General features: G+C 43.7%; 2 protein-coding genes across 16 annotated transcripts in view; one reads left to right on the top strand and one right to left on the bottom strand.

The window, feature by feature from the left end:
- Nucleotides 1-27,631, bottom strand: part of CYREN (cell cycle regulator of NHEJ) — a 188,927-nt gene that overhangs the window by 158,344 nt on the left and 2,952 nt on the right. For 4 of the 15 annotated variants that reach the window (XR_004433284.1, XR_004433285.1, XR_004433286.1 and 1 more), the window contains exons 3-4: nucleotides 27,556-27,631; nucleotides 19,362-22,007 (exon numbers count right to left, since the gene is read on the bottom strand). The exons of 1 other annotated variant lie outside the window; for it this stretch is intronic. Coding sequence is in view for 9 of the 14 variants with exons in the window: in XM_033194679.1 (XP_033050570.1) it covers nucleotides 27,313-27,631 (319 nt within the window). In the remaining 5 variants the exon portion in view is untranslated. Of the gene's footprint in view, nucleotides 1-19,361; nucleotides 22,008-25,650 lie in introns of those variants that run through there. 10 more of the 15 variants (XM_033194686.1, XM_033194685.1, XM_033194680.1 and 7 more) reach the window with 4 other exon arrangements.
- TMEM140 (transmembrane protein 140) lies at nucleotides 24-25,763 on the top strand. The gene is made up of 2 exons (XM_033194677.1): nucleotides 24-277; nucleotides 24,280-25,763. Exon 2 carries the CDS (start codon nucleotides 24,304-24,306, stop codon nucleotides 24,829-24,831), a length of 528 nt encoding a protein of 175 aa, XP_033050568.1. The 5' UTR covers nucleotides 24-277; nucleotides 24,280-24,303; the 3' UTR covers nucleotides 24,832-25,763.

The raw sequence follows: 27,631 nt of genomic DNA, 5'->3' as shown, positions 1-27,631 counted from the left end.
GTCATGGGTCACTGGCAAGTTAGGAAACGAAAGTGAAATCAGCTGATAGTGACATCAGTCAGAACAAATGTACCAAAGTTCAGAGAGCTGTTTACTAGGCACAACTGTGAATGCGAGAGGGCACCAGCTCAAGACTGTATCCTCCTGCCATTTCCCTTCCACTCCTCCATTCTGGAGTCTGACATTAGAAAGCCAGCGAGAAGGAAGATTCAAATAACCAACCCTAATTTCCTGCTTCTCCTTTTCATTGTTCCTGTGGGCTCTTCACCTGCTTTCTGTAAGTACTGATCCTGCAAGCATCACAGCTTACCCAGACGTCCACTACCTTGTAAGACAATTTTGTTTTCTTCTCAGATATTTCATGTTCTGGCAATCCGCATAGGGGAACTCACTGGTTGTTCAGTATCTCTGACCTTCCCTCCCTCACGTCTGTATAATCTACATAATCTAACCCCTTTACTCTCTGCTCTCCTTCCTTCCACTCTGCAGCATCAACATGTGTAGCTCTGGCCTCAAAGATGATGAAAGTAAGGCCAGTGTAACTGGTTAGAAATGATGCAGGGCTGACTACGCACAGCAGAGTCTTGCACACAGTGTGTACAAGGACATGGCTGTGGCTGGTGCGACACACTGTTCATCAGAAACAGGCAAATAAAAGCAGGTCACCGACCACCACTAACTAAACCACTATTCAAAGGTAGTTACGAACACATCATAAAACTTTAAAATACACACCGAAAATTAATATCAACAGAAAAACTTGTCTTCTTGCCTCAAAGAATAGGACCTAAGAGATGTTTAGATCTTATATTAGTTATTAGACCAGATTGCTTCTCATGCCCCAATGGAAATCCATGGTGGTATTTTAGTTCTCTTGGTGCATATTTTAGGAGATTTTTTTTAATGTGGGCTTAGTTTCGCTAATAACTTCCACTATGCTTCTTTGCCTATAAAATCAAAGGCTCCTTTGAAAGAGGGAAAAGACACATATTTCCTTCTTTTCTTCCCTCATGATAACTGAAGAGCATTTTTCAATATCAACTTCCCATACCCCCTTCCCCAAAATCTCAGGTCTGAGACTCGGACCATGAGATATTTTTTCAATCTTGCACATATTCCCCTTTCTCAACTTTCTTTCCAGCTTAGTCCCTGCTTTATCTAATTACTAAGGTTGTTTTGATTGTCTGTTTTATAAATTTCTTTTTTTTAAATAAATGTAGCCCATAATTCTAAAAATATTTTAATGCAAATAGAGAAGAACAATTGCCTATAATGTCACTACCCAGAGCTACCACAGCTAACATTAACATTTTCAAATACTTCTTTAGTCTCTTTCTCTTATGCCTCTTTATATGGATGTAGGCACACTATGTAGAGTGATTTTATACCTGCTTTTTCTAAAAGATGCATAGTATTTTATCCTTGATACGTCATAGTTGACTTCTAATATTGGACTTTCAAGCCGCTTCCCATTTTGTGCCAAAAGTAATGCTGTGCTGAACATTCCTATGTATAAATTATTGACTGGATTTCTGATTGCTATCTTAGGATAGATTTATAAAAGTGGGCCAAAGAGATATGACTGTTTTTAGGGTTTTTAATGTGTATTGCCAATCTGCCTCCCTGAAAGTGTGTACAGATGTTCACATCCACCATCACTGTGTGAGAATGCCAGTTTTACCATAGACTTTTGGTATCATCAAGTGTTTTTACCTGCAGTGTTGACAGGGAAACTCAGGTTACTTTATTTGGCATATCTTTAAAAAAGTTACAGAATTTTCTTTCATGTTAGTTAACTACTTTGCATTATTTGTGAATTATCTCTTCATATTTGTCCATTTTTAATGAGGTTTAATCTTTTTTCACAGTTTGCATAAACATTTTTAACATTAAGTACATTAGTCATTTCATAGTTGTGATAGGTATTTTCCATATGCTCACTGACTTTTAATTATATTTATGTTGTTTTTGGTGAATAGAAATCTAGATTTTAGAATAGTTAAACCTGTGCAATTCTTTCTTTGTAGTTTCCATTTGCTCTTAAGTTCCAAATTTTATTTTTCACTCATAAATCAAATATATCCTTTTTTCCAGATCTTTGATTCTTTTTATGGTTTTACCTTTCACTCTTGGACCCATGTGAAATTTATTTGGGTATGTGGAGTGAGATGAGGACCTAAAATAGTTTTATTTCTCTTTTCTAGTTAGCTAATAATTGCTTCAACATTAGTTAATGACAAACACTTTCAGGACGCAAAACAAATGTCTGTTCTGAAGACAGGCTTTCCCCGACCTTATAATCTAGTCATCACTTCCTCCTGCCAGTTTCTCTCCCTCACTCACCCTGTTTATTTCCTTCCCAAAGCTTTTCAAAAATTATAATTATCTTTTAAAAAATACGTTTGGTGTTTGCCTTCCGAACTAGAGTACAAGCTCAATGAGAGCAGGCACCTGGTTTGTCCTGGCACTGATTCCCCAGGGCCTCTGATTCAGGCAGTCATCCAAAATGTTTCACTAATAGAGTTACAAGATGAAATGCTGACCCCATCAGTCGAAGTGGGTAGCAAATTGCCTTTGTAATTGCAGAAGAGAGGGCTGGAGCAGGAAAACTAACCATTGACAGCCAAAGGCAAGGCAATCACTAGTTTCTGGTACTACTGATTCTCAAACACTGAATCTTGTGAATCTTAGCTGCCCATAAACTGGACCATGGAGTCCTGCCAACAGAAACCAAATGAGATTAGCTGGGCGTGGTGGCGGGAGGCTGAGGCAGGCGAATTGCTTGAACCCGGAAGGCAGAGATTGCAGTGAACCAAGATGGTGCCACTGCACTCTACCCTGGGCGACAGAGCGAGACTCTGTCTCAAGCAAACAAACAAATTAGAATGGGCCATTTGTAGACATTTTCTCATTTTTAAGGATCTTCTCCCTCTAAACTTTTTGTAACTTTTGTTCCCACTTGGATTATCTGCTAGTGAGAGCTAATAATCAACAAAACAATTGCACAAATAGCAAGTTAACTAATATTAATGGAATCATTTAAACAGCTATCTCAGTGGCTTGTTAACTGGGTGCCTGGACTCATGCTTCTGACTTTATGTTACAGTCTCATGGTATAGTCCTATTTCGTCTGATAAAGCTGTTTTATTTACATAGAATAATTAAGAAAATCAAAACATCACAGCATTCATAAAAAACTTGGTGGTTGGGATGGCTGTCCACAGAAAATACTGTGAAATCCAGGAGCTGCCACCACCTATATACACTGTTGAAAAACACTGCAGTAGCCCTGTTTTGAAAAAAATTAGAACCTGGACTTCATGTTTCTGTCAAAGGAAAAATGACGTATTTCCCTTTCTTCTTCCCTTTTTATTTTTGTGACAGCCACACCCAAACCATGAACACAATGATCTTCAATGTGTTCCACCAGAGATATTTTAGCCAGGACTGGTGGCCTCCAACAAGTAAACCTGCACCCTTGTTCTATGCCCTGGCAAGTTCTGTTGCCCCGGCTTTATTCTGCTAACATTTCCTTCCCAGTTCTCTCTCCATTCAGGCGACACACCCAACCATCTCTACCAGACTCTCCATCAATTCCCGTTTATCCCCCTGAGCTATTGCTTCAGCATCATGACCAGACCAGACACATCGACCCAGTTTGTGTCAGGCCCCAAGCCCTCTGTATGTGAGTGAACTTCCTTCAGTCTCACAACAGCCCATGAGGAACGTGACAACTGACGCATCACAGATGAGGATGTGAGGCTCAGGCTGGCTACGTAACTTGCCAGGGTCACATGACTTGTGAGTGGCAGAACAGCTACATGCTCCCAGGTCATCTGGCTCTAAAACCCATGCTCCTTACCACCACACTGTGCTACCTCTCAACAGGGCAGCTGCATGCTGGAGTCATCACAACCAAACATAAATGAGGCCAGCTTCCTAGAGTTCATCTCTGGGAATGAACCCTGGCACTATTTGTCTTCCTAGAATTTCACCACTGTCAAGCTGGTAGCCTGGGCTTAACTTGTCTGAGCCTCAGTTTTCTCTCTACAGTAGTAATCATTTAAATAATACTTACCAGGTCATGTTCTAAGTGCCATGCACAAATTACTTCATTTAATTTCCATAACATCTACAAAATAAGTTATACAATTAGAGCCATTTTACAGATGAGACATCTAGGCAGAAGGATGTTAAGTAACTAAAGTCACACAGCTGGTAAATGGAAGAGCAGGGTCTTGAACCCAGAAGCCATAGCTTCAAGGTCCATGCTCAGAACCAGTATTCCACACTATCTTCACTACATCAAATGTGGAGAGTGACAATAATGTCCACACAAGGGTGTTGTGAAGATTAAATGAGTAAATGAATGTAAAGGGCCAGGCCCCCAGTGAGAGGTAGATCCTCACGGTGATTAACAATGCAGCCTGACAGGCTCCACCATTCACTGGCTGTGCAAATTTGGGCAAGTTATTGACCCTCACTAGGCCTGTTTTCTTCTCTGGAAAATGAAGATGAAAACAGTAACTCTACCCCACATGGTTATAAGAAATTAATAAGATAATACCTGTTAAGTGCTTAGCACAAAGCCTGGCATATAGTAAATTCTCAAGAGATTTTGAGGTCTGTTTTTAATTATTAATAAGTTCTCACTAAAATTAGATTCCTTCTCGGACACCTTCCACTGATCAAAGAGGCTTATCAAAGCAAGTTCTTCCCTCCCTGGTCCCCTTTGGCTTTCTGAAATCATTATGAAAAGAAAGGCCCTAGGAACCCAATGGCTTACCTGTTTTTTTCTTTTCATATTCTACTCTGCAAAATCTGCAAAGTGTATAATGTTTAACAGCAGCAAAATTAAAACATGTAAGTTCCATGAGGCAGTCCTCAGGGCCATGATAGCAACTGCTGCTGGTGGTGCCCGGTAGGGAAGGGGCTGCCAGACTATGCATCTGACCAAGGACTAACATCTAGAATCTACAAGGAACACAAAACAACTCAACAAGAAAAAACCACCCCATTAAAAAGTGGGCAAAGGACATAAACAGACATTTTCCAAAGGAAGACATACAAGTGGCCAAGAAACATATGAAAAAATGCTCAACATAACTAATCACCAGAGAAATGCAAATTAAAACCACAATGAGATACCATCTTACACCAGTCATAATGACCATTATTAAAAAGTCTAGGGCGCGGAGCAAAATGGCTGAATAGGAACAGCTCCAGTCTCCAACTCCCAGCGCGAGCGACACAGAAGACCGGTGATTTCTGCATTTTCAACTGAGGTACTGGGGTCATCTCACTAGGGAGTGCCGGACAATCGGTGCTGGTCAGCTGCTGCAGCCTGACCAGCGAGAGCTGAAGCAGGGTGAGGCATCGCCTCACCTGGGAAGCGCAAGGGGGAAGGGAATCCCTTTTCCTAGCCAGGGGAACTGAGACACACAACACCTGGAAAATCGAGTAACTCCCACCCCAATACTGCGCTTTAAGCAAATGGGAACACCAGGAGAATATATCCCACACCTGGCCGGGAGGGTCCCAGGCCCACGGAGCCTCCCTCATTGCTAACACAGCAGTCTGCGGCGATCTAACTGCAAGGCAGCAGCGAGGCTGGGGGAGGGGCACCCGCCATTGCTGAGGCTTAAGTAGGTAAACAAAGCTGCTGGGAAGCTCGAACCGGGTGGAGCTCACAGCAGCTCAAGGAAACCTGCCTGTCTCTGTAGACTCCACCTCTGGGGACAGGGCACAGCTAAAAAACAACAGGGGAAGCAGCAGAGGCCTGTGCAGACGCGAACGACTCTGTCTGACAGCTTTGAAGAGAGCAGTGGATCTCCCAACATGGAGGTTGAGATCTGAGAACGGACAGACTGCCTGCTCAAGTGGGTCCCTGAGCCCTGAGTAGCCTAACTGGGATACATCCCCCACTAGGGGCAGTCTGACACCCCACACCTCACAGGGTGGAGTACACCCCTGAGAGGAAGCTTCCAAAGTAAGAATCAGACAGGTACACTCGCTGTTCAGCAATATTCTATCTTCTGCAACGTCTGCTGCTGATACCCAGGCAAACAGGGTCTGGAGTGGACCTCAAGCAATCTCCAACAGACCTACAGCTGAGGGTCCTGACTGTCGAAGGAAAACTATCAAACAGGAAGGACACCTATACCAAAACCCCATCAGTACGTTACCATCATCAAAGACCAGAGACAGATAAAACCACAAAGATGGGGAAAAAGCAGGGCAGAAAAGCTGGAAATTCAAAAAATAAGAGCGCATCTCCCCCTGCAAAGGAGCGCAGCCCATCGCCAGCAACAGATCAAAGCTGGTCAGAGAATGACTTTGATGAGATGAGAGAAGAAGGCTTCAGTCCATCAAACTTCTCAGAGCTAAAGGAGGAATTACGTACCCAGCGCAAAGAAACTAAAAATCTTGAAAAAAGAGTGGAAGAATTGACAGCTAGACTAATTAATGCAGAGGTCATAAACGAAATGACAGAGATGAAAACCATGACACGAGAAATACGTGACAAATGCACAAGCTTCAGTAACCGACTCGATCAACTGGAAGAAAGAGTATCAGCGATTGAGGATCAAATGAATGAAATGAAGCGAGAAGAGAAACCAAAAGAAAAAAGAAGAAAAAGAAATGAACAAAGCCTGCAAGAAGTATGGGATTATGTAAAAAGACCAAATCTACGTCTGATTGGGGTGCCTGAAAGTGAGGGGGAAAATGGAACCAAGTTGGAAAACACTCTTCAGGATATCATCCAGGAGAACTTCCCCAACCTAGTAGGGCAGGCCAACATTCAAATTCAGGAAATACAGAGAACGCCACAAAGATACTCCTCCAGAAGAGCAACTCCAAGACACATAATTGCCAGATTCACCAAAGTTGAAATGAAGGAAAAAATCTTAAGGGCAGCCAGAGAGAAAGGTCGGGTTACTCACAAAGGGAAGCCCATCAGACTAACAGTAGATCTCGGCAGAAACTTTACAAGCCAGAAGAGAGTGGGGGCCAATATTCAACGTTCTTAAAGAAAAGAATTTTCAACCCAGAATTTCATATCCAGCCAAACTAAGTTTCATAAGTGACGGAGAAATAAAATCCTTTACAGATAAGCAAATGCTTAGAGATTTTGTCACCACCAGGCCTGCCTTACAAGAGACCCTGAAGGAAGCCCTAAACATGGAAAGGAAAAACCGGTACCAGCCATAGCAAAAACATGCCAAAATGTAAAGACCATCGAGGCTAGGAAGAAACTGCATCAACTAACGAGGAAAATAACCAGTTAATATCATAATGGCAGGATCAAGTTCACACATAACAATATTAACCTTAAATGTTAATGGACTAAATGCTCCAATTAAAAGACACAGACTGGCAAACTGGATAAAGAGTCACGACCCATCAGTCTGCTGTATTCAGGAGACCCATCTCACATTCAGAGACATACATAGGCTCAAAATAAAGGGATGGAGGAAGATCTACCAAGCAAATGGAGAACAAAAAAAAGCAGGGGTTGGCCGGGCGCGGTGGCTCAAGCCTGTAATCCCAGCACTTTGGGAGGCTGAGACGGGCGGATCACGAGGTCAGGAGATCGAGACCATCCTGGCTAACACAGTGAAACCTCGTTTCTACTAAAAATACAAAAAAAAAAAAAAACCAGCCGGGCGAGGTGGCGGGCGCCTGTAGTCCCAGCTACTCGGGAGGCTGAGGCAGGAGAATGGTGTAAACCCGGGAGGCGGAGCTTGCAGTGAGCTGAGATCTGGCCACTGCACTCCAGTCCGGGCGACAGAGCGAGACTCTGCCTCAAAAAAAAAAAAAAAAAAAAAAAAAGCAGGGGTTGCAATCCTAGTCTCTGATAAAACACACTTGAAACCATCAAAGATCAAAAGAGACAAAGAAGGCCATTACATAATGGTAAAGGGATCAATTCAACAGGAAGAGCTAAGTCTCCTAAATATATATGCACCCAATACAGGAGCACCCAGATTCATAAAGCAAGTCCTTAGAGACTTACAAAGAGACTTAGACTCCCATACAATAATAATGGGAGACTTCAACACTCCACTGTCAACATTAGACAGATCAACGAGACAGAAAGTTAACAAGGATATCCAGGAATTGAACTCATCTCTGCACCAAGCGGACCTAATAGACATCTATAGAACTCTCCACCCCAAATCAACAGAATATACATTCTTCTCAGCACCACATCGCACTTATTCCAAAATTGACCACATAATTGGAAGTAAAGCACTCCTCAGCAAATGTAAAAGAACAGAAATTATAACAAACTGTCTCTCAGACCACAGTGCAATCAAACTAGAACTCAGGACTAAGAAACTCAATCCAAACCGCTCAACTACATGGAGACTGAACAACCTGCTCCTGAATGACTACTGGGTACATAACGAAATGAAAGCAGAAATAAAGATGTTCTTTGAAACCAATGAGAACAAAGATACAACATACCAGAATCTCTGGGACACATTTAAAGCAGTGTGTAGGGGGAAATTTATAGCACTAAATGCCCACAAGAGAAAGCAGGAAAGATCTAAAATTGACACTCTAACATCACAATTAAAACAACTAGAGAGGCAAGAGCAAACACATTCAAAAGCTAGCAGAAGGCAAGAAATAACTAAGATCAGAGCAGAACTGAAGGAGATAGAGACACAAAAAACCCTCCAAAAAATCAATGAATCCAGGAGTTGGTTTTTTGAAAACATCAACAAAATTGACAGACCACTAGCAAGACTAATAAAGAAGAAAAGAGAGAGGAATCAAATAGATGCAATAAAAAATGATAAAGGGGATATCACCACTGACCCCACAGAAATACAAACTACCATCAGAGAATACTATAAACACCTCTACACAAATCAACTAGAAAATCTAGAAGAAATGGATAATTTCCTGGACACTTACACTCTCCCAAGACTAAACCAGGAAGAAGTTGAATCCCTGAATAGACCAATAGTAGGCTCTGAAATTGAGGCAACAATTAATAGCCTGCCCACCAAAAAAAGTCCAGGACCAGATGGATTCACAGCTGAATTCTACCAGAGGTGCAAGAAGGAGCTGGTGCCATTCCTTCTGAAACTATTCCAATCAATTGAAAAAGAGGGAATCCTCCCTAACTCATTTTATGAGGCCAACATCATCCTGATACCAAAGCCTGGCAGAGACACAACAAAAAAAAAGAATTTTAGACCAATATCCCTGATGAACATCGATGCAAAATCCTCAATAAAATACTGGCAAACCGGATTCAGCAGCACATCAAAAAGCTTATCCACCATGATCAAGTGGGCTTCATCCCTGGGATGCAAGACTGGTTCAACATTCGCAAATCAATAAACGTAATCCAGCATATAAACAGAACCAAAGACAAGAACCACATGATTATCTCAATAGATGCAGAAAAGGCTTTTGACAAAATTCAACAGCCCTTCATGCTAAAAACGCTCAATAAATTCGGTATTGATGGAACGTACCTCAAAATAATAAGAGCTATTTATGACAAACCCACAGCTAATATCATACTGAATGGGGAAAAACTGGAAAAATTCCCTTTGAAACCTGGCACAAGACAGGGATGCCCTCTCTCACCACTCCTATTCAACATAGTCTTGGAAGTTCTGGCTAGGGCAATCAGGCAAGAGAAAGAAATAAAGGGTATTCAGTTAGGAAAAGAAGAATTCAAATTGTCCCTGTTTGCAGATGACATGATTGTATATTTAGAAAACCCCATCGTCTCAGCCCAAAATCTCCTTAAGCTGATAAGCAACTTCAGCAAAGTCTCAGGATACAAAATTAATGTGCAAAAATCACAAGCATTCTTATACACCAGTAACAGACAAGCAGAGAGCCAAATCATGAATGAACTTCCATTCACAATTGCTTCAAAGAGAATAAAATACCTAGGAATCCAACTTACAAGGGATGTAAAGGACCTCTTCAAGGAGAACTACAAACCACTGCTCAGTGAAATCAAAGAGGACACAAACAAATGGAAGAACATACCATGCTCATGGATAGGAAGAATCAATATCGTGAAAATGGCCATACTGCCCAAGGTGATTTATAGATTCAATGCCATCCCCATCAAGCTACCAATGAGTTTCTTCACAGAATTGGAAAAAACGGCTTTAAAGTTCATATGGAACCAAAAAAGAGCCCGCATTGCCAAGACAATCCTAAGTCAAAAGGACAAAGCTGGAGGCGTCACGCTACCTGACTTCAAACTATACTACAAGGCTACAGTAACCAAAACAGCATGGTACTGGTACCAAAACAGAGATATAGACCAATGGAACAGAACAGAGTCCTCAGAAATAATACCACACATCTACAGCCATCTGATCTTGGACAAACCTGAGAGAAACAAGAAATGGGGAAAGGATTCCCTATTTAATAAATGGTGCTGGGAAAATTGGCTAGCCATAAGTAGAAAGCTGAAACTGGATCCTTTCCTTACTCCTTATATGAAGATTAATTCAAGATGGATTAGAGACTTAAATGTTAGACCTAATACCATAAAAACCCTAGAAGAAAATCTAGGTAGTACCATTCAGGACATAGGCATGGGCAAGGATTTAATGTCTAAAACACCAAAAGCAACGGCAGCAAAAGCCAAAATTGACAAATGGGATCTCATTAAACTAAAGAGCTTCTGCACAGCAAAAGAAACTACCGTCAGAGTGAACAGGCAACCTACAGAATGGGAGAAAATTTTTGCAATCTACTCATCTGACAAAGGCCTAATATCCAGAATCTACAAAGAACTCAAACAAATATACAAGAAAAAAACAAACAACCCCATCAAAAAGTGGGCAAAGGATATGAACAGACATTTCTCAAAAGAAGACATTCATACAGCCAACAGACACATGAAAAAATGCTCATCATCACTCGCCATCAGAGAAATGCAAATCAAAACCACAATGAGATACCATCTCACACCAGTTAGAATGGCAATCATTAAAAAATCAGGAAACAACAGGTGTTGGAGAGGATGTGGAGAAATAGGAACACTTGTACACTGTTGATGGGATTGTAAACTAGTTCAACCATTATGGAAAACAGTATGGCAATTCCTCAAGGATCTAGAACTAGATGTACCATATGACCCAGCCATCCCACTACTGGGTATATACCCAAAGGATTATAAATTATTCTACTACAAAGACACATGCACACGTATGTTTATTGCAGCACTATTCACAATAGCAAAGACTTGGAATCAACCCAAATGTCCATCTGTGACAGACTGGATTAAGAAAATGTGGCACATATACAACATGGAATACTATGCAGCCATAAAAAAGGATGAGTTTGCGTCCTTTGTAGGGACATGGATGCAGCTGGAAACCATCATTCTTAGTAAACTATCACAAGAACAGAAAACCAACCACCACATGTTCTCACTCATAGGTGGGAACTGAACAATGAGATCACTTGGACTCAGGAAGGGGAACATCACACACTGGGGCCTATCATGGGGAGGGGGAGGAGGGAGGGATTGCACTGGGGAGTTATACATGATATAAATGATGAATTGATGGGTGCTGACGAGTTGATGTGTGCAGCACACCAACATGGCACAAGTATACATATGTAGCAAACCTGCACGTTATGCACATGTACCCTAGAACTTAAAGTATAATAAAAATAAATAAATAAATAAATAAGTATAAATGCCATAAATAAATAAATAAATAAATAAATAAATAAAATGTCTAGGCCAGGCGTGGTGGCTCATGCCTGTAATCTTAGCACTTTGGGAAGCCAAGGCGGGCAGATCATGAGATCAGGAGATTGAGACCATCCTGGCCAACATGGTGAAACCCCATCTCTACTAAAAATACAAAAATTAGTTGGGCATGGTAGCGCGTGCCTATAGTCCCAGTTACTCAGGAGACTGAGGCAGGAGAATCGCTTGAACCTGGGAGGCGGAGGTTGCAGTGAACTGAGATCACGCCACTGCACTCCAGCCTAGGCGACAGAGCAAGACTCCATCTCCAAAAAAAAAAAAAAAAGTCTAAAAACAACAGATACTGTCAAGGATGTGGAGAAAAGGGAATGCTTATACACTGTTGGTGGGAATGCAAATTAGTACAACTTTTAGGGAAAATAGTATGGAGATTTCTCAAAGAACTGAAAATAGGACTACCATGCAATCCAGCAACCCAGGGTATCATATTTATTGATTTGCATATGTTGAACCATCCTTGCATCCCTGCAATAAATCCCATCTGATCATAGTGTATTACCTTTTTGATGTTCTGTTGAATTGGATTTACTAGTATTTTGTTGAGGATTTTTGCATCTACATTCATCAGGGATATTGGGCTGTTTTCGTTTTCTGTTGTGTCCTTGTCTGGTTTTTGGTATCAGGGTGACCCCGACCTCAGAGAATGAGTTAGGGAGAATTCCTTCCTCCTTGATTTTTGTAATAGTTTCAGGATTATTCATATTAGTTTTTCTTTGTATGTTTGGTAGAATCTGGCTGTGAATACATCTAGTCTTAAACTTTCTTGGGAGTTTTTTTATTATTGAGTCAATCCCACTACTCATTATTGGTCTGTTTATAAGTTCTGTTTCTTCCTGGTTCAATCTTGGGGGTTTTTGTGTTTCCAGGGATGTATCCATTTCCTCTAGTTTTTCTAGTTTGTGAGCATGTAGTTGTTCATAATAGTTCTTGATGATCTTTTGTATTTCTATGATATCAGTTGTAATGTCTTTTTCACTTCTGATTGTGTTTATTTGGATCTTCTCTCTTCTTGGTTAGTCTAGCTGGTGGTTTATCAATTTTGTTTATCTTTTCAAATAATCAGCTTTTAGTTTCATTGATCCAAATAACTAATAAATGAACTTTTAGTTTCATCGATCCTTTGTAAATTTTTTTTCTCTATTTCATTTACTTCTGCTCTGATCTTTGCTATTTCTTTTCTGCTAACTTTGGATTTGGTTTGCTCCTTTTCTAATTCCTTGAGGTGCAATGTTAGGTTGTTAATTCATGATCTTTCTACTTTTTTGATTTAGGCATTTAATGCTATAAACTTCCCACTAAGCACTTCTTTTGCTGTAACCTGCAGGATTTAGTACTATGTGGTTTTGCATTCATTTCAAAGATGTTTTTAATTTGTCTTAATTTCTTCATTGACCCAGTAATTGTTCAGGAGTATGCTATTTAATTTCCATGTATCTATACAGTTTCCAAAGTTCCTCTTGGTATTGATTTCTAGTTTTATCCCACTGTGGTCTGAGAAGATACTTGATATAATTTCAATTTTTAAAAAGTTTGTTAAAACTTCTTTTGTGGCCTTACATGTGATCTATCTTGGAGAATGTTGCATGTGCTGACAAAAATAATGTATATTCTGTAGTTGTTGGGTAGAATGTTTTATAAGTCCATTTGGTCTAAAGTTCAATTTAAGTACAATGTTTCTTTGTTAATTTTCTGTCCCAATGATCTGTCAAGTGTTGTGAGTGGAGTGTTAAAGTCCCCTACAATTATCGTATTGCTGTCTACCTCTTTCTTTAGTGATACTTGTTTTGTGAATCTCGGTGCTTAAATGTTGGGTACATATATATTTAGGACTGTTATATCCTCCTGATGAATTTATCCCTACATCGTTACACAATGACCTTCTTTATCTTTTTTTTCTTACTACTTTTAATTTAAAGTCATCTGTTTTATCAGACATAAGTATATCTATGCCTGCTTGCTTTTGGTTTCTAATTACATGGAATATCTTTCTGCACCCCTTTGTTTTCAGTCTACATGTCTTTATGGGTAAGGTTAGTTTCTTGTAAGCAACATGTAGTTGGATCATGTTTTTTAATCCATTCTGCCAATCTGTATCTTTTAAGTGGAGCATTTAATCCATTTACATTCAAGGTTAATATGGATCTGTGAGACTTTGTTTCTGTTACATTATTGTTTTCAAGTTGTTTTATAAATTATTTGTCTTTGCCTTTTTGACTTTGTGTTTTGATGAAATTCTGTCATGTTGCCATTTGATTCCTTTCTCTTCCTTTGTATGATTGTTTTATACAAACTATGAGTTTTATATTTCTGTATGTTTTTGTGATGGTGAATATCAACCTTTTGGCTGGGCATGGTGGTTCATGCCTTTAATCCCAGTGCTTTGGGATGCTAGGCGGGGGATTAATTGATGCCAGGCAGGGGGATTAATTGATGCCAGGAGGTCAAGAACAACCTGTGCAAAATAGCAAGATCCTGTCTCTACAAAAAAATTAAAAATTAACTGGGCATGGTGACACGTGTCTGTAGTTCTAGCTACTCAAAAGGCTGAGGCAGGAAGACTGCTTGAGCCCAGGATGTCAAGGCTGCAGTGAACTATGATTGCACTACGGCATTCCACGTTGAGTGACAAAGCAAGACCCTGCATCAAAAATAATTAAAAACACCATTCACTTCAATGTTTAGGATCCTTTTGAGCATCTCCTGTAGTACCAGTCTAGTGGTGACAAATTCCCTCAGCATTTGCTTGTATGAGAAGGACTTTATTTCTCCTTTCATAAAGCTTATTCTGGCAGGATACAAAATTCTTGGTTGACAGACACTTTTTTTGTTTTTTTTTCTTTAGCACTTTGAAAATGCCATCCCCTTGTCTTCTGGCATGTAAGGATTCTGCTGAAAAGTCCTCAATTAGTCTGATGGGATTTGGGATTTCCTTTATAAGTGACTAGTCACTTTTGCTGATTTTAAAATTCTTTCTTTCACTTGACTTCAGACATTTTGAATATGCCACGGTGAGGTCCTTTTGCAGTATATTTTCCTGGGGATCACTGGGCCTCCTGTAACTGGATGTCTATTTCTTTACATATGTTTTCCAAACTTTCTAATTTCTCTTCCCCTTTGGAAATACCAATAATTCATAAGTTCAGTTACTTCTTGTAGTCCCAGAAATCTCAAAGGCTTTATTCATTCTTTTTTTTATACTTTTTTCCTCATTTTTGTCTGACTGGATTATTTCAAAAGTCCTGTCTTCGAGTTCTGAGATTCTTTCTTCTGCTTGGTGTAGTCTACTATTAAAGTTTTTGAGTATATGGTGTATTTCCTTTAATGAATTTTTTAGTTCCAGAATTTCTGCTTGTTTTTATTTAAGATGTCTATCTCCTTGATAAATTTCTCATTTATATCCTGGATTAATTTTCCGATTTCTTTGTATTAGTTTTCAGATTTCTCTTGTACCTCATTGAGCTTCTTTAAAATCAATATTTTGAATTCTTTATGTGGCATTTTGAAGAATTCTCTTTGATTGGGATCTGCTGCTGCTGGACAGTTGTTGTGGTCCTTTGATGATTGTTATGGTTTGATTGTGTCCCCACCCAAATCTCAACTTGAATTGTAGCTCCCATAATTCCCACATGTTGTGAGAAGGAACCCAGGTAATTGAATCATGGGGGCTGGTCTTTCCCATGCTATTCTCATGATAATGAATAAGTCTCATGAGATCTTATGGGCTCATCAGGGTTTCCGCTTTTGCTTCCTCCTCATTTTCTCTTGCTGCCACCATGTAAGAAGTGTGTTTCACCTCCTGCCAGGATTCTGAGGCCTCCCTTGCCATGTGGAACTGTAAGTCCAATTAAACCTCTTTTTCTTCCCAGTCTCAAGTATGTCTTTATCAGCAGTGTGAAAATAGACTAATACAATGGTGTCATATTTCTCTGCTTTTACATGTTTCCTGTATCCTTTCATTGATTTCTTTGCATCTGATGTAGCAGTTGCTTGTTCCAATTTTTTGAAATTGCTTTCACAAGGGGGAACTTTTTCCGGAGGATGTATGTATGTTGTTAAGATACTTTGACTTTGATTTTGGATGCCTGCAGCAGTGTGATCTTTCTGACTTCTTCGGCAGTACCTAGGGTCAGTGGTCTCTGTGATCTCTTCAGTGGGATAGAGTACAGTAATTAGCTGAGACTAAGTCCCCAGAAGTTTAGCTGGGGACTTGGATGCCAACTTGGATGCCTTTGGGCCCCAGTGGTGGCAACAGTGGGGTGAGTGTGCCATTTTTAGTCCCCACAGCAGCTTATGCTGGCTCTGGTGGTTAGTGGGTCCTGGAGGTCTGATTCTTGGGCCTCCACGTGGCTTGCTTAGAAGCTAGTAGTGGGAGTGGTGAGCCTAGTGTGTGGGCATGATCTCTAGCCCCTGAGCAGGTGGTGTCATGTGAGTGATGGCAGTAGCAGTGTTGAAGCAGCCAACTGGGATCCAAGCAGTCCATGTTGGTGTTGCTGGAAGCTGTGATGGGTTGGGCGAGTTACTCCCCAGTCTCACAGCCACCTGTAGCAGGGTGGTGGTGGGCATTGTTCTAAGTGTGCTTAGGAAAGCTTGGTCTTCCCTGTCCCTTTCCTACCTGGGTGGCAGCCGCAGCCACATTGCCTCACATTCACACTGATTGTGAAACAGCATTAAACCCTCAAAATGGTGCCAGCTGTGGGCCTCTGACCAGAGAAGGTGAGGCCCCTCTCAGGTGAGCAGCATGGGCAAGAAACTGTAGGGAGTGTGGTCTACTTGAGTCGGTCTCATAGCAACCCATAGCAGGCACTGGGTATTATCCTAGGTATGTGTGGGAGAGCATGGATTCCTTGTCCTTCCTTGGCTGGGCAGCAGCTGCAGCCACATCAAGTTGAACTCATCAAGAAGTGGTGTACAATCCAGCATTAAACTCTCAAAATGGCACCTTGGGCCTGTGACAAAGAGGGCAGGGCTCCTTCCAGGCAGGCAGCATGGGCAAGAAGCTGTGGGGAAGGAGGTCTGCTCGCATTTCAGTCTCAACAGCAGCATGTCGCAGAGCAGTGGGTATTGACCTAAATGTGCACAGGTGTAGGGTCCAGCCCCATAGGGTCGGTGGTTTTTCTCCCTGTGTGCGGAGATGAGAGATTGTAGAAATAAAGACACAAGACAAAGAGATAATAGACAGTTGGGCCCAGGGAACCACTACCACCAAGATGCAGAGACCAGTAGTGGCCCTGAATGCCAGGCTGTGCTGATGTTTATTGGATACAAGACAAAGGAGCAGGGTAAGGAATGTGAGTCATCTCCAATGATTGACAAGGTCACGTGAGTCACGTGTCCACTGGACAGGGGGACCTTCCCTGTTTGGCAGCCGCGGTGGAGAGACAGAGAGCGAGAGAGAGAGGACACAGCCTACGCCATTATTTCTTCATATTGGAGGTTTTTAGTACTTTCACTAATTTTGCTACTGCTATCTAGAAGACAGAGACAGGTGTACAGGATGGAACATGAAAGTGGACTAGGAGTGTGACCACTGAAGCACAGCATCACAGGGAGATGGTTAGGCCTCTGGATAACTACGGGCGGGCCTGACTGATGTCAGGCCTTCCACAAGAAGTGGAGGAGTAGAGTCTTCTCTAAACTCCCCCAGGGAAAGGGAGAATCCCTTTCCCAGTCTGCTAAGTAGCGGGTGTTTTTCCTTGGCACTGACGCTACCGCTAGACCAGTCCACTTGGTAATGGGCATCTTCCCAGATGCTGGCATTACCGCTAGACCAAGGAGCCCTCTGGTGGCCCTGTCTGGGAATAACAGAAGGCTTGCACTCCTGTCTTCTGGTCGCTTCTCACTACGTCCCCTCAGCTCCTATCTCTGTATGGCCTGGTTTTTCCTAGGTTATGATTGTAGAGTGAGGATTATTATAATACTGGAATAAAGAGTAATTGTTACAAACTAATGATTAATGATATTCATATATAATCATATTATCGGTATCTAGTATAACTATTCTTATTTTATATATTCTATTATACTGGAACAGCTCGTGCCCTCGGTCTCCTGCCTCGGCACCTGGGTGGCTTGCCGCCCACAATAGCACAGCCTGATTTCCCTATTAATCCTTGGCTGGGTGGCAGCTACAGCTGCACCAGCCCAATCTCAGTTCCAGGGAGAGGTGCAGCCCAATATTAAACTCTCAAAATAGCAAATGGAGCCTGAGACCAGAGAGGGTGGAGCACCTTAAAAGCAAGCAGCATTGGCAACAAGGTGTGGAACACACAGGCCAGGCACAACTCGGTCTCACAGTAGCCCACAGCAGGGCAGTGGGTCTTGTCCTAGATAAGTGTAGGATGGCCTGATTTCCCTATCCTTCCTTAGCCAGGAGGCAGCTGCAGCCTCATCAGCCCAAACTCAGGCTGGGAGGGGGATGCAGCCCAGCATTAAATTCTCAAAATGCCACTTTGGGCCTGGGATCATAGTGTCCCTCCCAGACAAGCAGTGCGGAAAAGAAGTTGTGGGGAGAGGTGTCTACTCACATCTGTCTCAATAGCAGCACACAAAAGGTCAGCAGACCCTCCCAGGGGGGCATGGGAGCACCTGCTCTCCTGTCTCCCTCCTTGGAGCAGCTCGGGAGCAAGAGCCATGTCTGTCGAGTCCCAGTATCTAAGCTCTCAAAATGGCACCCTGCTGAGGCTGCTCCAAGTTCAGATGCATGTGAGATTTTGCATTGGTTTCCTTTCTGGAGCAATGCCTCTGTGCAATGTTTAGGCAGCTCTGAATGTCAGGCCCAGGCCCTGGCCCAGGGGGTCAAGGTTTCCTTCCGTGGCCGAGATTGCAGAAGTTTGTTTGGGAGCCCTAGGGGGTTCTCTTACTGTTTCCCCACATCAGGAGCCTCTCCCGACTCCCAGTCAGTTCCCAGCTGGGCAAGCTGCCTCAAACCCTCTCCTTACTTCTCATGTTTCCCGTAGCTTTTATGGTTTATCCTAGCATTCTCTCCTAGACAATCTGTTCAAAATGGATCCACTTACTATTCTGGTTTCTCACCACGGTGGAGGCACATACTACCTGCGTTTAGATGGCTATCTCGATCCTTTTGAAAATTTCACTCTTTCAATAAGAACCTGACAAATACATAATTTAGAATTAAATGATACAATGCTTGTGTCTCTTTCAGCCCCCATCCCATTCTCCCTTAATGGTATGAAAATGTTAGAGATACTTAAACAAACAAACAAAAAAGCTGCCTTAAATTAATCTCCTGAGAATACTTTCCTTCTATTTCCCTAACTAGGAATTTGTGTCGCCTTTAAGCAGAAATCATCTCCCTCCTAAGGCCCTGCTCAGGCTGTGACTCTCGAGTGACAGTGGTCAAATTACATGCTGACCTGGAGTCTAAATCTGCATCTTGGTCCAGAGGACCTAGTGCAGAAAAGGATTATACTTTACTGTCACAACTACGATGGCAAAAGGCTAACAGCCTTTATTTTTAAAGGGTTCATACGAACCAACAAACAAAAACTGAAACTCAAAATTATTTGTAAAATAGCAAAACAACTGACAGCACTTCATAAAAGAAGAAATACAAATGGTCAACAAACACTTGAAAATGTTAAATTTTACTCATTATGAAGAAAAACTATCACTGATTCATCATTTGTCATTATCAAAGAATAAAAGACTCAAGAATATGCAATACTGGGGAGGATGGGATGAGACAGGCACTCGCTGAAACTGCTGGTGGAAACATTAAGTTGATTCACAAAAGTATTCACCATAGCATTCATAACATAACAAAATAATGTTACAAAGCATCTATGTATAAAACATAAACTTTGATACAGCTATATGCAGCCCATAAAATAGTGTTTAGGTAACATTTCTAGTTCACTTAGAATGACGTTCACGAAGTGGGATACAAACATATATTTTATGTAATCCCAACGGTGTAAAACAATACTGTAAAAAGAAGTGTGCTGTTCAGAGTGGTTATTTCTACGACCTGAAGTATAGATGACTTTGTCTTTTCTCTGCAGTTTCATGTATTTTCCAGTTTCCTAAAATCAGCATGTGTTATTTTATTATAAACAGGAAAAAGTTTATCTAAAAATGGTCACAGTGACTTGGCAGTCTCCCCTCTGCTCTCTGAAGGAAACACTGGCTTACCATTAAAGGGCATTTATAAGCTCATTGTGGTGGAAGTGTCATTATCAGGATTGTTTAAGAAAAGAAAAAAACAAAAACCAGGGTAGGCCTGGGGTTTCCAACCAAAGATCCATATGCTGTCACTGCACAAAGTTTAGGGAAAGAAGCAAGCACTAACCTCCACCCTCTCCATGCACAAGTTCCTGAAGTCTGTCCATAGTTCAATAGAAAGCATGGATGGGCCACGCCAGCACTGTGCTGAACATACATGTGACATTAAACACAGCTCTCCCTCAAGCAGCTCTGCTGTCCTAAAATGTGTAACCAAGATTTGTACATGAGAGAACTCAGGGAGACTATGTAGCATTTTCAGTCACTCATTTAAAAAAAAAAAAAAAGTGCCTACTGTGTATCAGAATAACAAAACAGATGAAGATTGTTCCTCAGAGATGTGACACTGGAGTGGAGAATAAATCCTAATTTAGAGCTAAACCAGAGTGTTGGCTGAAGGAGCCCAGGAATGCTCATGCTGCATGGATCGGATTTAGAGAAGCAGAAAGTAGGGTAGGAATTTAGGAGCTGGGGGGTGGCTGAGGATGGGCAGATGGGAATGTATTCATACACAGCCTGAGCAGCTAAGCAGGTGCTGGACTGCACAAGGCAAGAGTGGAAGCTGGGCCTCACTAGAGAATTCCAAGTTCAAGTTCCAAGTTGCACCAGATGGTGGCGAGCCTCATAGGAGCTGAGACTGAATATAAAAAGGTTGAGGGGCCACCACCTTCTCCATATGCCTGGTCCTGGGCTTCTTGGCTCGTTTTGTTTTGCTCTACATTAAAAGGTCAGTTGAGAGAAAATGAGGAAGTCAAAACAAAGGCTCCTGGCACCTGGCAGGAGCTGCTGCAAGGTGGCTGATGCAATCTCCCCCTGAGAAGCCACAGTAATTTTTAAAAAGGGAGCTCTGTTTTCAAAGCAAAATGTTTAATAATTTTTTTTGGAACCCCAGTGTAACAGAATTCAAATGGGAAAAGTGAGAGGGAGTGTTTAAACAAAGGCATCCCCAAGTCCCTTCCCAGTTGGTCCTGAACAATGGAGGAAGTCAAACCTTCTTTTCCACAGCATGACGTCATAAATCAGAGAAGTCCTGGAAATCTATTCCACACCCTAAAATACCCAAACCCATTAAAAGCACAGATATAGGCTTTTACAAACATTTACTAAATAAGCAAAACCATACAAAACATGTTCCCGATGGCAATTTTTCCCATACCATGGACTCAAAGGGTTAAAACTCCTTATCATCCCAGACTAATGCCACCTTTTCAGTTCCCAGTAAATCCTTCTGTAACAAGCATCATTGCTCCAAGAATCTCTCAACTCCATTCAAACCCGTCTTCAGACCCTTGGCCCTCTGGGGCCTCCAGAGCGTTTGAGAAACAGTGCCACCCAAGGCAGCAGCCAGGGCTTCCGCTGGGACAGCCCCTCACTCCTCCACTCCGACTGTCCCCACTGGGCTCCTCTGGAGCAAAAGCCATGGGCAGGACTGGGCAAACTGCCCAGTGCTGCTGAGCCCAGAGCAGCGGCATCTGAGGGGAGGCAGTGGCAGTGTGGACCCCACCTTTGCTGTACTCACAGGCCCCAGCTCTTCACTGGCCAGGGTGCCCAGGTCTCTACCAAAGAAGTCGCTGGTCAATCTTTAGTCTCATTTTTGGCATAGGTCCTTTGAATGGAGCCGCCCTCTCTCTCAGCCTGTTTCATGTTCTTTTTTTCCCCCACTTGGTCCCTTCCTGTAACAAATGCAGTATGTGGAATGGGACAGACCTTCCAGTCAGCTCTGGGAAAGAGGAGGGGGCTTTTCCCCCAGAGGGGTCTCCTCAGAAGCTGATCATCAGGGCTGTGTAGTTTTCAGGTCCCTTTCCAGGGCCACCACTCATTTTGCCGCTGAACACCACCTGGGACTCCTTGCCAGGGCTTCCAGGAGGCCACTTGGTATCATGGCCCCAGTACCTCGTGCCTCACAAAGCTTGAAGCTCTGTGTTCCTAGTCACTTCCCGGTGTGAGTGCTGTTGTATTAGTCCATTTTCATACTGCTATGAAGAGATACCTGGTAATTTGTAAAGAAAAGGAGATTTAATGGACTCACATTTCCACATGGCTGGGGAGGCCTCACAATCATGACGGAAGGCAAAGGAAGAGCAAAAGCACATCTTACATGGCAGCAGGCAAGAGAACATGTGTAGGGGAACTGATGGTTATAAAACCATCAGATATCATGAGACTTACTACCATGAGTACAATATGGGGGAGACCCATCCCCATGATCCAGTTACCTCCCACTAGATCCCTCCCACAATGTGGGGATTATGGGAGCTACAATTCAAGATGAGATCTGGGTAGGGACACAGCCAAACCATATCAGCCAAACCTTATCCCATATTGAAAAATACACATATGTAAAGGTACAGTGTGCAGACCACTGTTTCAGAGGCCAACTGGACAAAGCCCTTCTGATTTAAAAAGGAGTGAAAAGAATTTTTTAAGAGTATAACAAAGTCAGCACTTTTATATACAACTAGAGGGACTATGATTAGCAAGTTTTCTGTAGGCCAGTTAGGCAGTATTTAGTAAGATCACTAAAAGATATTTCTACCCTTGATCCAATTATTGCACTTATAGGTAGATCACCTGAGAAAAATCAGATTCCAAACACGATTCACACAGCATCTTCACTGACCACTTATAATGGTGAAAAGTGGAAACAATTTGTCTAATAATAGTGTAATGGATGATTCCACATGACCTATTACATAGCCATTGATCGTGTTTTTGAAGAATATTTAACAGCTTTGAAAAATGTTTACTAAATCTAGAGAAAAACATTACATTCAACACCATGATTATGTAAAAATACATCAGCACAGGAAGAAAATATTGGTAGACTATTAACAGTGGTTTTATGTGTATGGTGGGATAAGAGGTTATCTTTTTTATTATTATTTTAAAAATAACGCCGGGCGCGGTGGCTCAAGCCTGTAATCCCAGCACTTTGGGAGGCTGAGACGGGCGGATCACGAGGTCAGGAGATCGAGACCATCCTGGCTAACACGGTGAAACCCCGTCTCTACTAAAAATACAAAAACTAGCCGGGCGAGGTGGCGGGCGCCTGTAGTCCCAGCTACTCGGGAGGCTGAGGCAGGAGAATGGCGTAAACCTGGGAGACGGAGCTTGCAGTGAGCTGAGATCCGGCCACTGCACTCCAGTCCGGGCGACAGAGCGAGACTCCGCCTCAAAAAAAAATAAAAATAAAAATAAAAATATCTTCTGGCCAGGCATAGTGGCTCATGCCTGTAATCCCAGCACTTTGGGAGGCCAAGGTGGGTGGATCATTTGAGGTCAGGAGTTCAAGACCAGCCTGGCCAACATGGTGAAACCCATCTCTACCAAAAATACAAAAATTAGCCAGGCATAGTGGCGGGTGCCTGTAGTCCCAGCTACTCAGGAGGCTAAGGCAGGAGACTCGCTTGACCCCGGGAGGCAGAGGTTGCAGTGAGCCAAGATCACACCACTGCACTCCAGCCTGGGTGACAGAGCGAGACTCCACCTCAAAAACAAACAAACAAACAAAAACTTCTAAGTTTTCTATAATTAACATATACTACCATTGTCAGGAAAAAAATTGTGTTAGTTTTTAAAGTAATGAGTATATGATGGGATTTCATCACCAGGTGACATCTTGTCTTGACCCACTAATGAGTTCCCAGAGCACCACAGGTAAAATCAGAGTGGGTGTGTCAGTGGTCCTTGACCCAGGCTCACCTTCAAATGAGCTGCAGAGCGTCAGAAACACACCAGTGCCCAGCCCTAAGCACGGAAGTTGGGCTCTGATTGATCTGTGGCCCAGCAATGGGTAGTTCTTACAGCTCCCCAGGTGGTTGTCTCGACAGCTGTGGTGAAAACCAATAGCTTCCTCCACCTTCAGGTCCCCATTAAGGGTGGGCCTTGCCCTTCACCTCAGTCTAAACCCACCTTCAAAAAAGATCTGAGAAATCCCCTCACTGTTTCCAATGGTTTGTTGTATATGGACTGAAGCAGTCTTGGGTTAAAGAGCACTTCACTCAGTTGAAGATGTTTCACACTTTCAGAGGTGCCTGGGAGAGACTTTTCCTCCAGACCTCAAATCAGAGCACAGCTAATGACTTATTAGCAAATAGTTCCTGGCACGAGGTTACCTCAGATTTCTGGTCCTTGGCGGAGGGCAGGGTAGGAGGGAAGCTTGCCATGGGTTTATAAGAAATGCCAAAGGGAGAACATGAGCTTGTGAGGACACAGGGGGCAAGCGAGGCAGAGATAGACTGACTGCTGTGACCTCCCCACAGGTCCCCCCGCAGAGGGCAGGAGAGATGGCCAGGCTAAGGCCTCGGTGGGGTGACCAGCTGCTGTTCGTGAGCATCATTGTCCTCACAGTTGTGGTCATCTGCCTGATGTTCTACGCTCTCTTCTGGAAGTCTGGGAACCTCACTGACCTGCCCAACCTGAGAATAGGCTTCTATAACTTCTGCCTGTGGAATGAGGATGCCGGCACCCTACAGTGTCACCAGTTCCCTGAGCTGGAGGCCCTGGGGGTGCCTCCGGTTGGCCTGGCCCTGGCCAGGCTTGGTGTGTACGGGGCCCTGGTCCTCACCCTCTTTTCCTTCCAGGCTCTCCTCCTAGCCTGGTGCAATAGTAATGACAGATTGTGGCAGCTAGCGGTGGGCTTCCTGGCTGTGTCCTCCGTGCTGCTGGCTGGCGGCCTGGGCCTCTTCCTCTCCTATGTGTGGAAGTGGGTCAGGCTCTCCCTCCTGGGGCCTGGGTTTCTAGCTCTGGGCAGCGCCCAGGCCTTACTCATCCTCTTGTTTATGGCCATGGTTATGTTCCCTCTAAGGGCTTAGAGGGCTTACAGCAAGCTTGAGAGCTGCTAAAGGTTTATGTGATTGCAAGGGTTCAGTTCCAACCACGGTCGGAGGTGGCACATCTGCTCAGCCATCTCATTTTATAGCTAACATTGATCTCCAGCTCCAGCAGATGGAACCTACTGCAGAGGAGGTGGGGCCCCCATGTCAAAGAGGCCAAGGGGCAGCAAGGGCAGCCAGGGCACCTGCGGCTTCTTAGTATAGGATTGTCTGTCCATCACGACTTCCAAGGCTCCCAAGGACTCCCTAAAACCACGCAGCTCATTGTCATACCAATTCCTGCTTTAATTAATGGGTCTGAGCAAATCTTCCTCTAGCTTCAGGAGGGTGGAGAGGGAGTGATTCCTGTCATGAGGTCAGACTTCCAGGCTGATTCACCAAATGCCAAACTGAAACCTAGCAAAGACTTATGGAAACAAATGAGGATATTAAAAGAGCGAGCACCTCAGTGCCTCTGGGGGCCTGGTTAAGGAGCTTCCGCTCAGCCCACGATGGTGAGTGGGCCGCCATAAGCCATCACTGGGATTCCAACCCCAGAGGTCCAGGAGTGATCTCTGAGTGACTCAACAAAGACAGGACACATGGAGCACAAAGACAAGCCTTGGTTGTTTCAAAGCTTCCCTGGACTTGAAGCCAGTCAGGGCAGAGGCATCCGCTGGCAAATCACTCCCATGATGAGACCCTGGAAGACACCAAATCCTCGGTGTGATCAGGACTGGACAGTTGCACACATACAAACGCTGCCACCCTCCACTTCTCAACCCGGAAATGGGAAAGACATTAGCACAACTTAAGCACTGGGGAATTGTGTGTATTTTCCAGCACCTGTGTATTGGAAAACCTGTATGGCAAATGATTCACTCATCTATTCCTGACCAAAACCACATTGAAAACAAAGGCAGAAATATGTACTCTGGTGTGATCTCTTGTCCTTAGTGTCTCTTTTGGGCTCCTGCCCCTCTTGCTTTATAACTAGCTGCCCAGGGACCAAGGTACAGGTGAAAGCAAGGTAGCAGCTTGGGGGAGGAGGCCTGTCTGGCTTACCAGTCCAAACACTGTGGCCTCAACCTCCCAGACACGGCAGAGAACTGTGGGCAGCTTGTTTGCTTTCTAGGCTGGCTGGAGAGGTGGGAGCTCATTGATTGATGGAAACTATTTTTTAAACAGGCTTCCTCCAGGAGAGATCATGTGGACTAAACTAGCAATTCCAGTGCACCTGGCAGTGATCCTTTTCTTTGAAAAGTTCTGTCTCTTTGGTTCCAGTAAGTTGGACCACCAAATGACATCACTTTCCCTGGAACCTGGTGACTGACTAATACAGACAGTTGGGATTCCAGAGCCTCAGAGCTGGGAGAGGATTCAGTACATCCAGCGGGATTTGAATGGGATCTTGTTTTGAGTCCTGCCTTCTGCACACTCAGAATGGCAGCCCCAAGGCCTGGAGCGTCCTGGGACGTCTGGCCTGAGGTGAATCTGCCAGGCCCAAGAAGGCACGAAGGTAGGAGCACAGAGAGCCCCGTTCCCACAGGCGGGTGGCCCAGCAGCACCAGTGGAAGCCCAGCTGTCCTCCAGCTGCTCTCAGCAGAAAGTTGAGTGCACAGTTAATGACCTAGCTGAAAAAGATCTCCCGGACGTATTTCAACACATCCTCTTCCTCCTCCTCCTCCTCCTTGGGGCTCCTGCTGCAGGCAGGGCTGAGGCCTGCAGCCAGTGCCTCTTTCCCACTGTCCTCTTCCTCACTGCTGCTCCCAGAACTTGTGTGAGGCGACAAGGAGCAGGGAGGGGAGAGCTCCGGGTTATCAGCACCCGCCAGGGCCGGCTGCTCGCAGGCCTTTTCCTGTTTGCGGCTCTGCGGAGTACAGGAAATAGCAGGCTCAACATACGTTCCATTTCCCTAACACGCTGGGCTGTCTGTCAGTAACGCACGCAGGATGCATCCAGAAGCAACTACAAAGCCAGTGTGATCAGGCCAGGCACTGCACCCATATCCTGAGCACCTACCCTCTCTTCACCCCACTCCTCCCCGCACCCCCTCTTCACAGCTCTTAAAGAAACCAGGACCCACTTGGGAGAGAAGCAACCAGAGGCATGAGGATTAGCTGAGGGGAAAGGAAAAAGAAATGGAAGAAACATGTCTAGAAAGGCCGGTGACAATGGAAGGAGCCCAGGATACAAAACCTGTGTGTGGGCCCATGCCTTAGCACCAGGAAAAGCCCCACACCACAGGGTTACTGCAAGGCCCAAATGACATCACACATGCTTTCAAGGCACTGGGTAAACTGCAGAATGCTGTGCAACTCTGAGGCACTGCAATTATTACTGCAGGAAGCCAGAAAGCTCAGCAGCCTCTGCTCAGGAGAGGGGCAATGGTTAAGAAGTCACCTACCCAACTGGGAACCTTTCCAAGAACACAAACAGGTAAAGGCTTCATGTCCCATCCACATACACACTAGCACACAGTCACGCTCTCCCTAACACACGCACGCCCTCCCAGGCATCTAGCCCCAAAGACTCACCCCGCGAGCGCACAACTACATGGGGAGAGGCCTGGGGAGCATGGCGAGACAAGAGCGAGGCAAGTGGCAGGAGAAAGAAGAGGTAGCCTACCGCAGAGGGCGTAGCTCTTACTGACGGTGACCAAGGGCCTAGTCTAGCTTCTGCCCATGCAGAGTTTCTGGTCATAAGAGGCTTGGCTGACTTTACCTCAATCAGGATTCCCAGAGCAACATCGACTATCTCGGCCTCATTCATGCAATACACAGTCCTCGTCGCAGGGAGT

This window comes from Trachypithecus francoisi, unplaced genomic scaffold (assembly GCF_009764315.1).
Source record: "Trachypithecus francoisi isolate TF-2019V2 unplaced genomic scaffold, Tfra_2.0 Lachesis_group4, whole genome shotgun sequence".
In the NCBI taxonomy this organism is placed as follows: Eukaryota; Metazoa; Chordata; class Mammalia; order Primates; family Cercopithecidae; genus Trachypithecus; species Trachypithecus francoisi.
The sequence above is the reverse complement of the archived record's forward strand: the minus strand, read 5'-3'. Positions and strand labels throughout refer to the sequence as shown.

Coding starts and splice junctions, on each gene's coding strand:
- TMEM140 (XM_033194677.1), top strand. CDS start 24,304: ATGGCCAGGCTAAGGCCTCGGTGGGGTGACCAGCTGCTGTTCGTGAGC.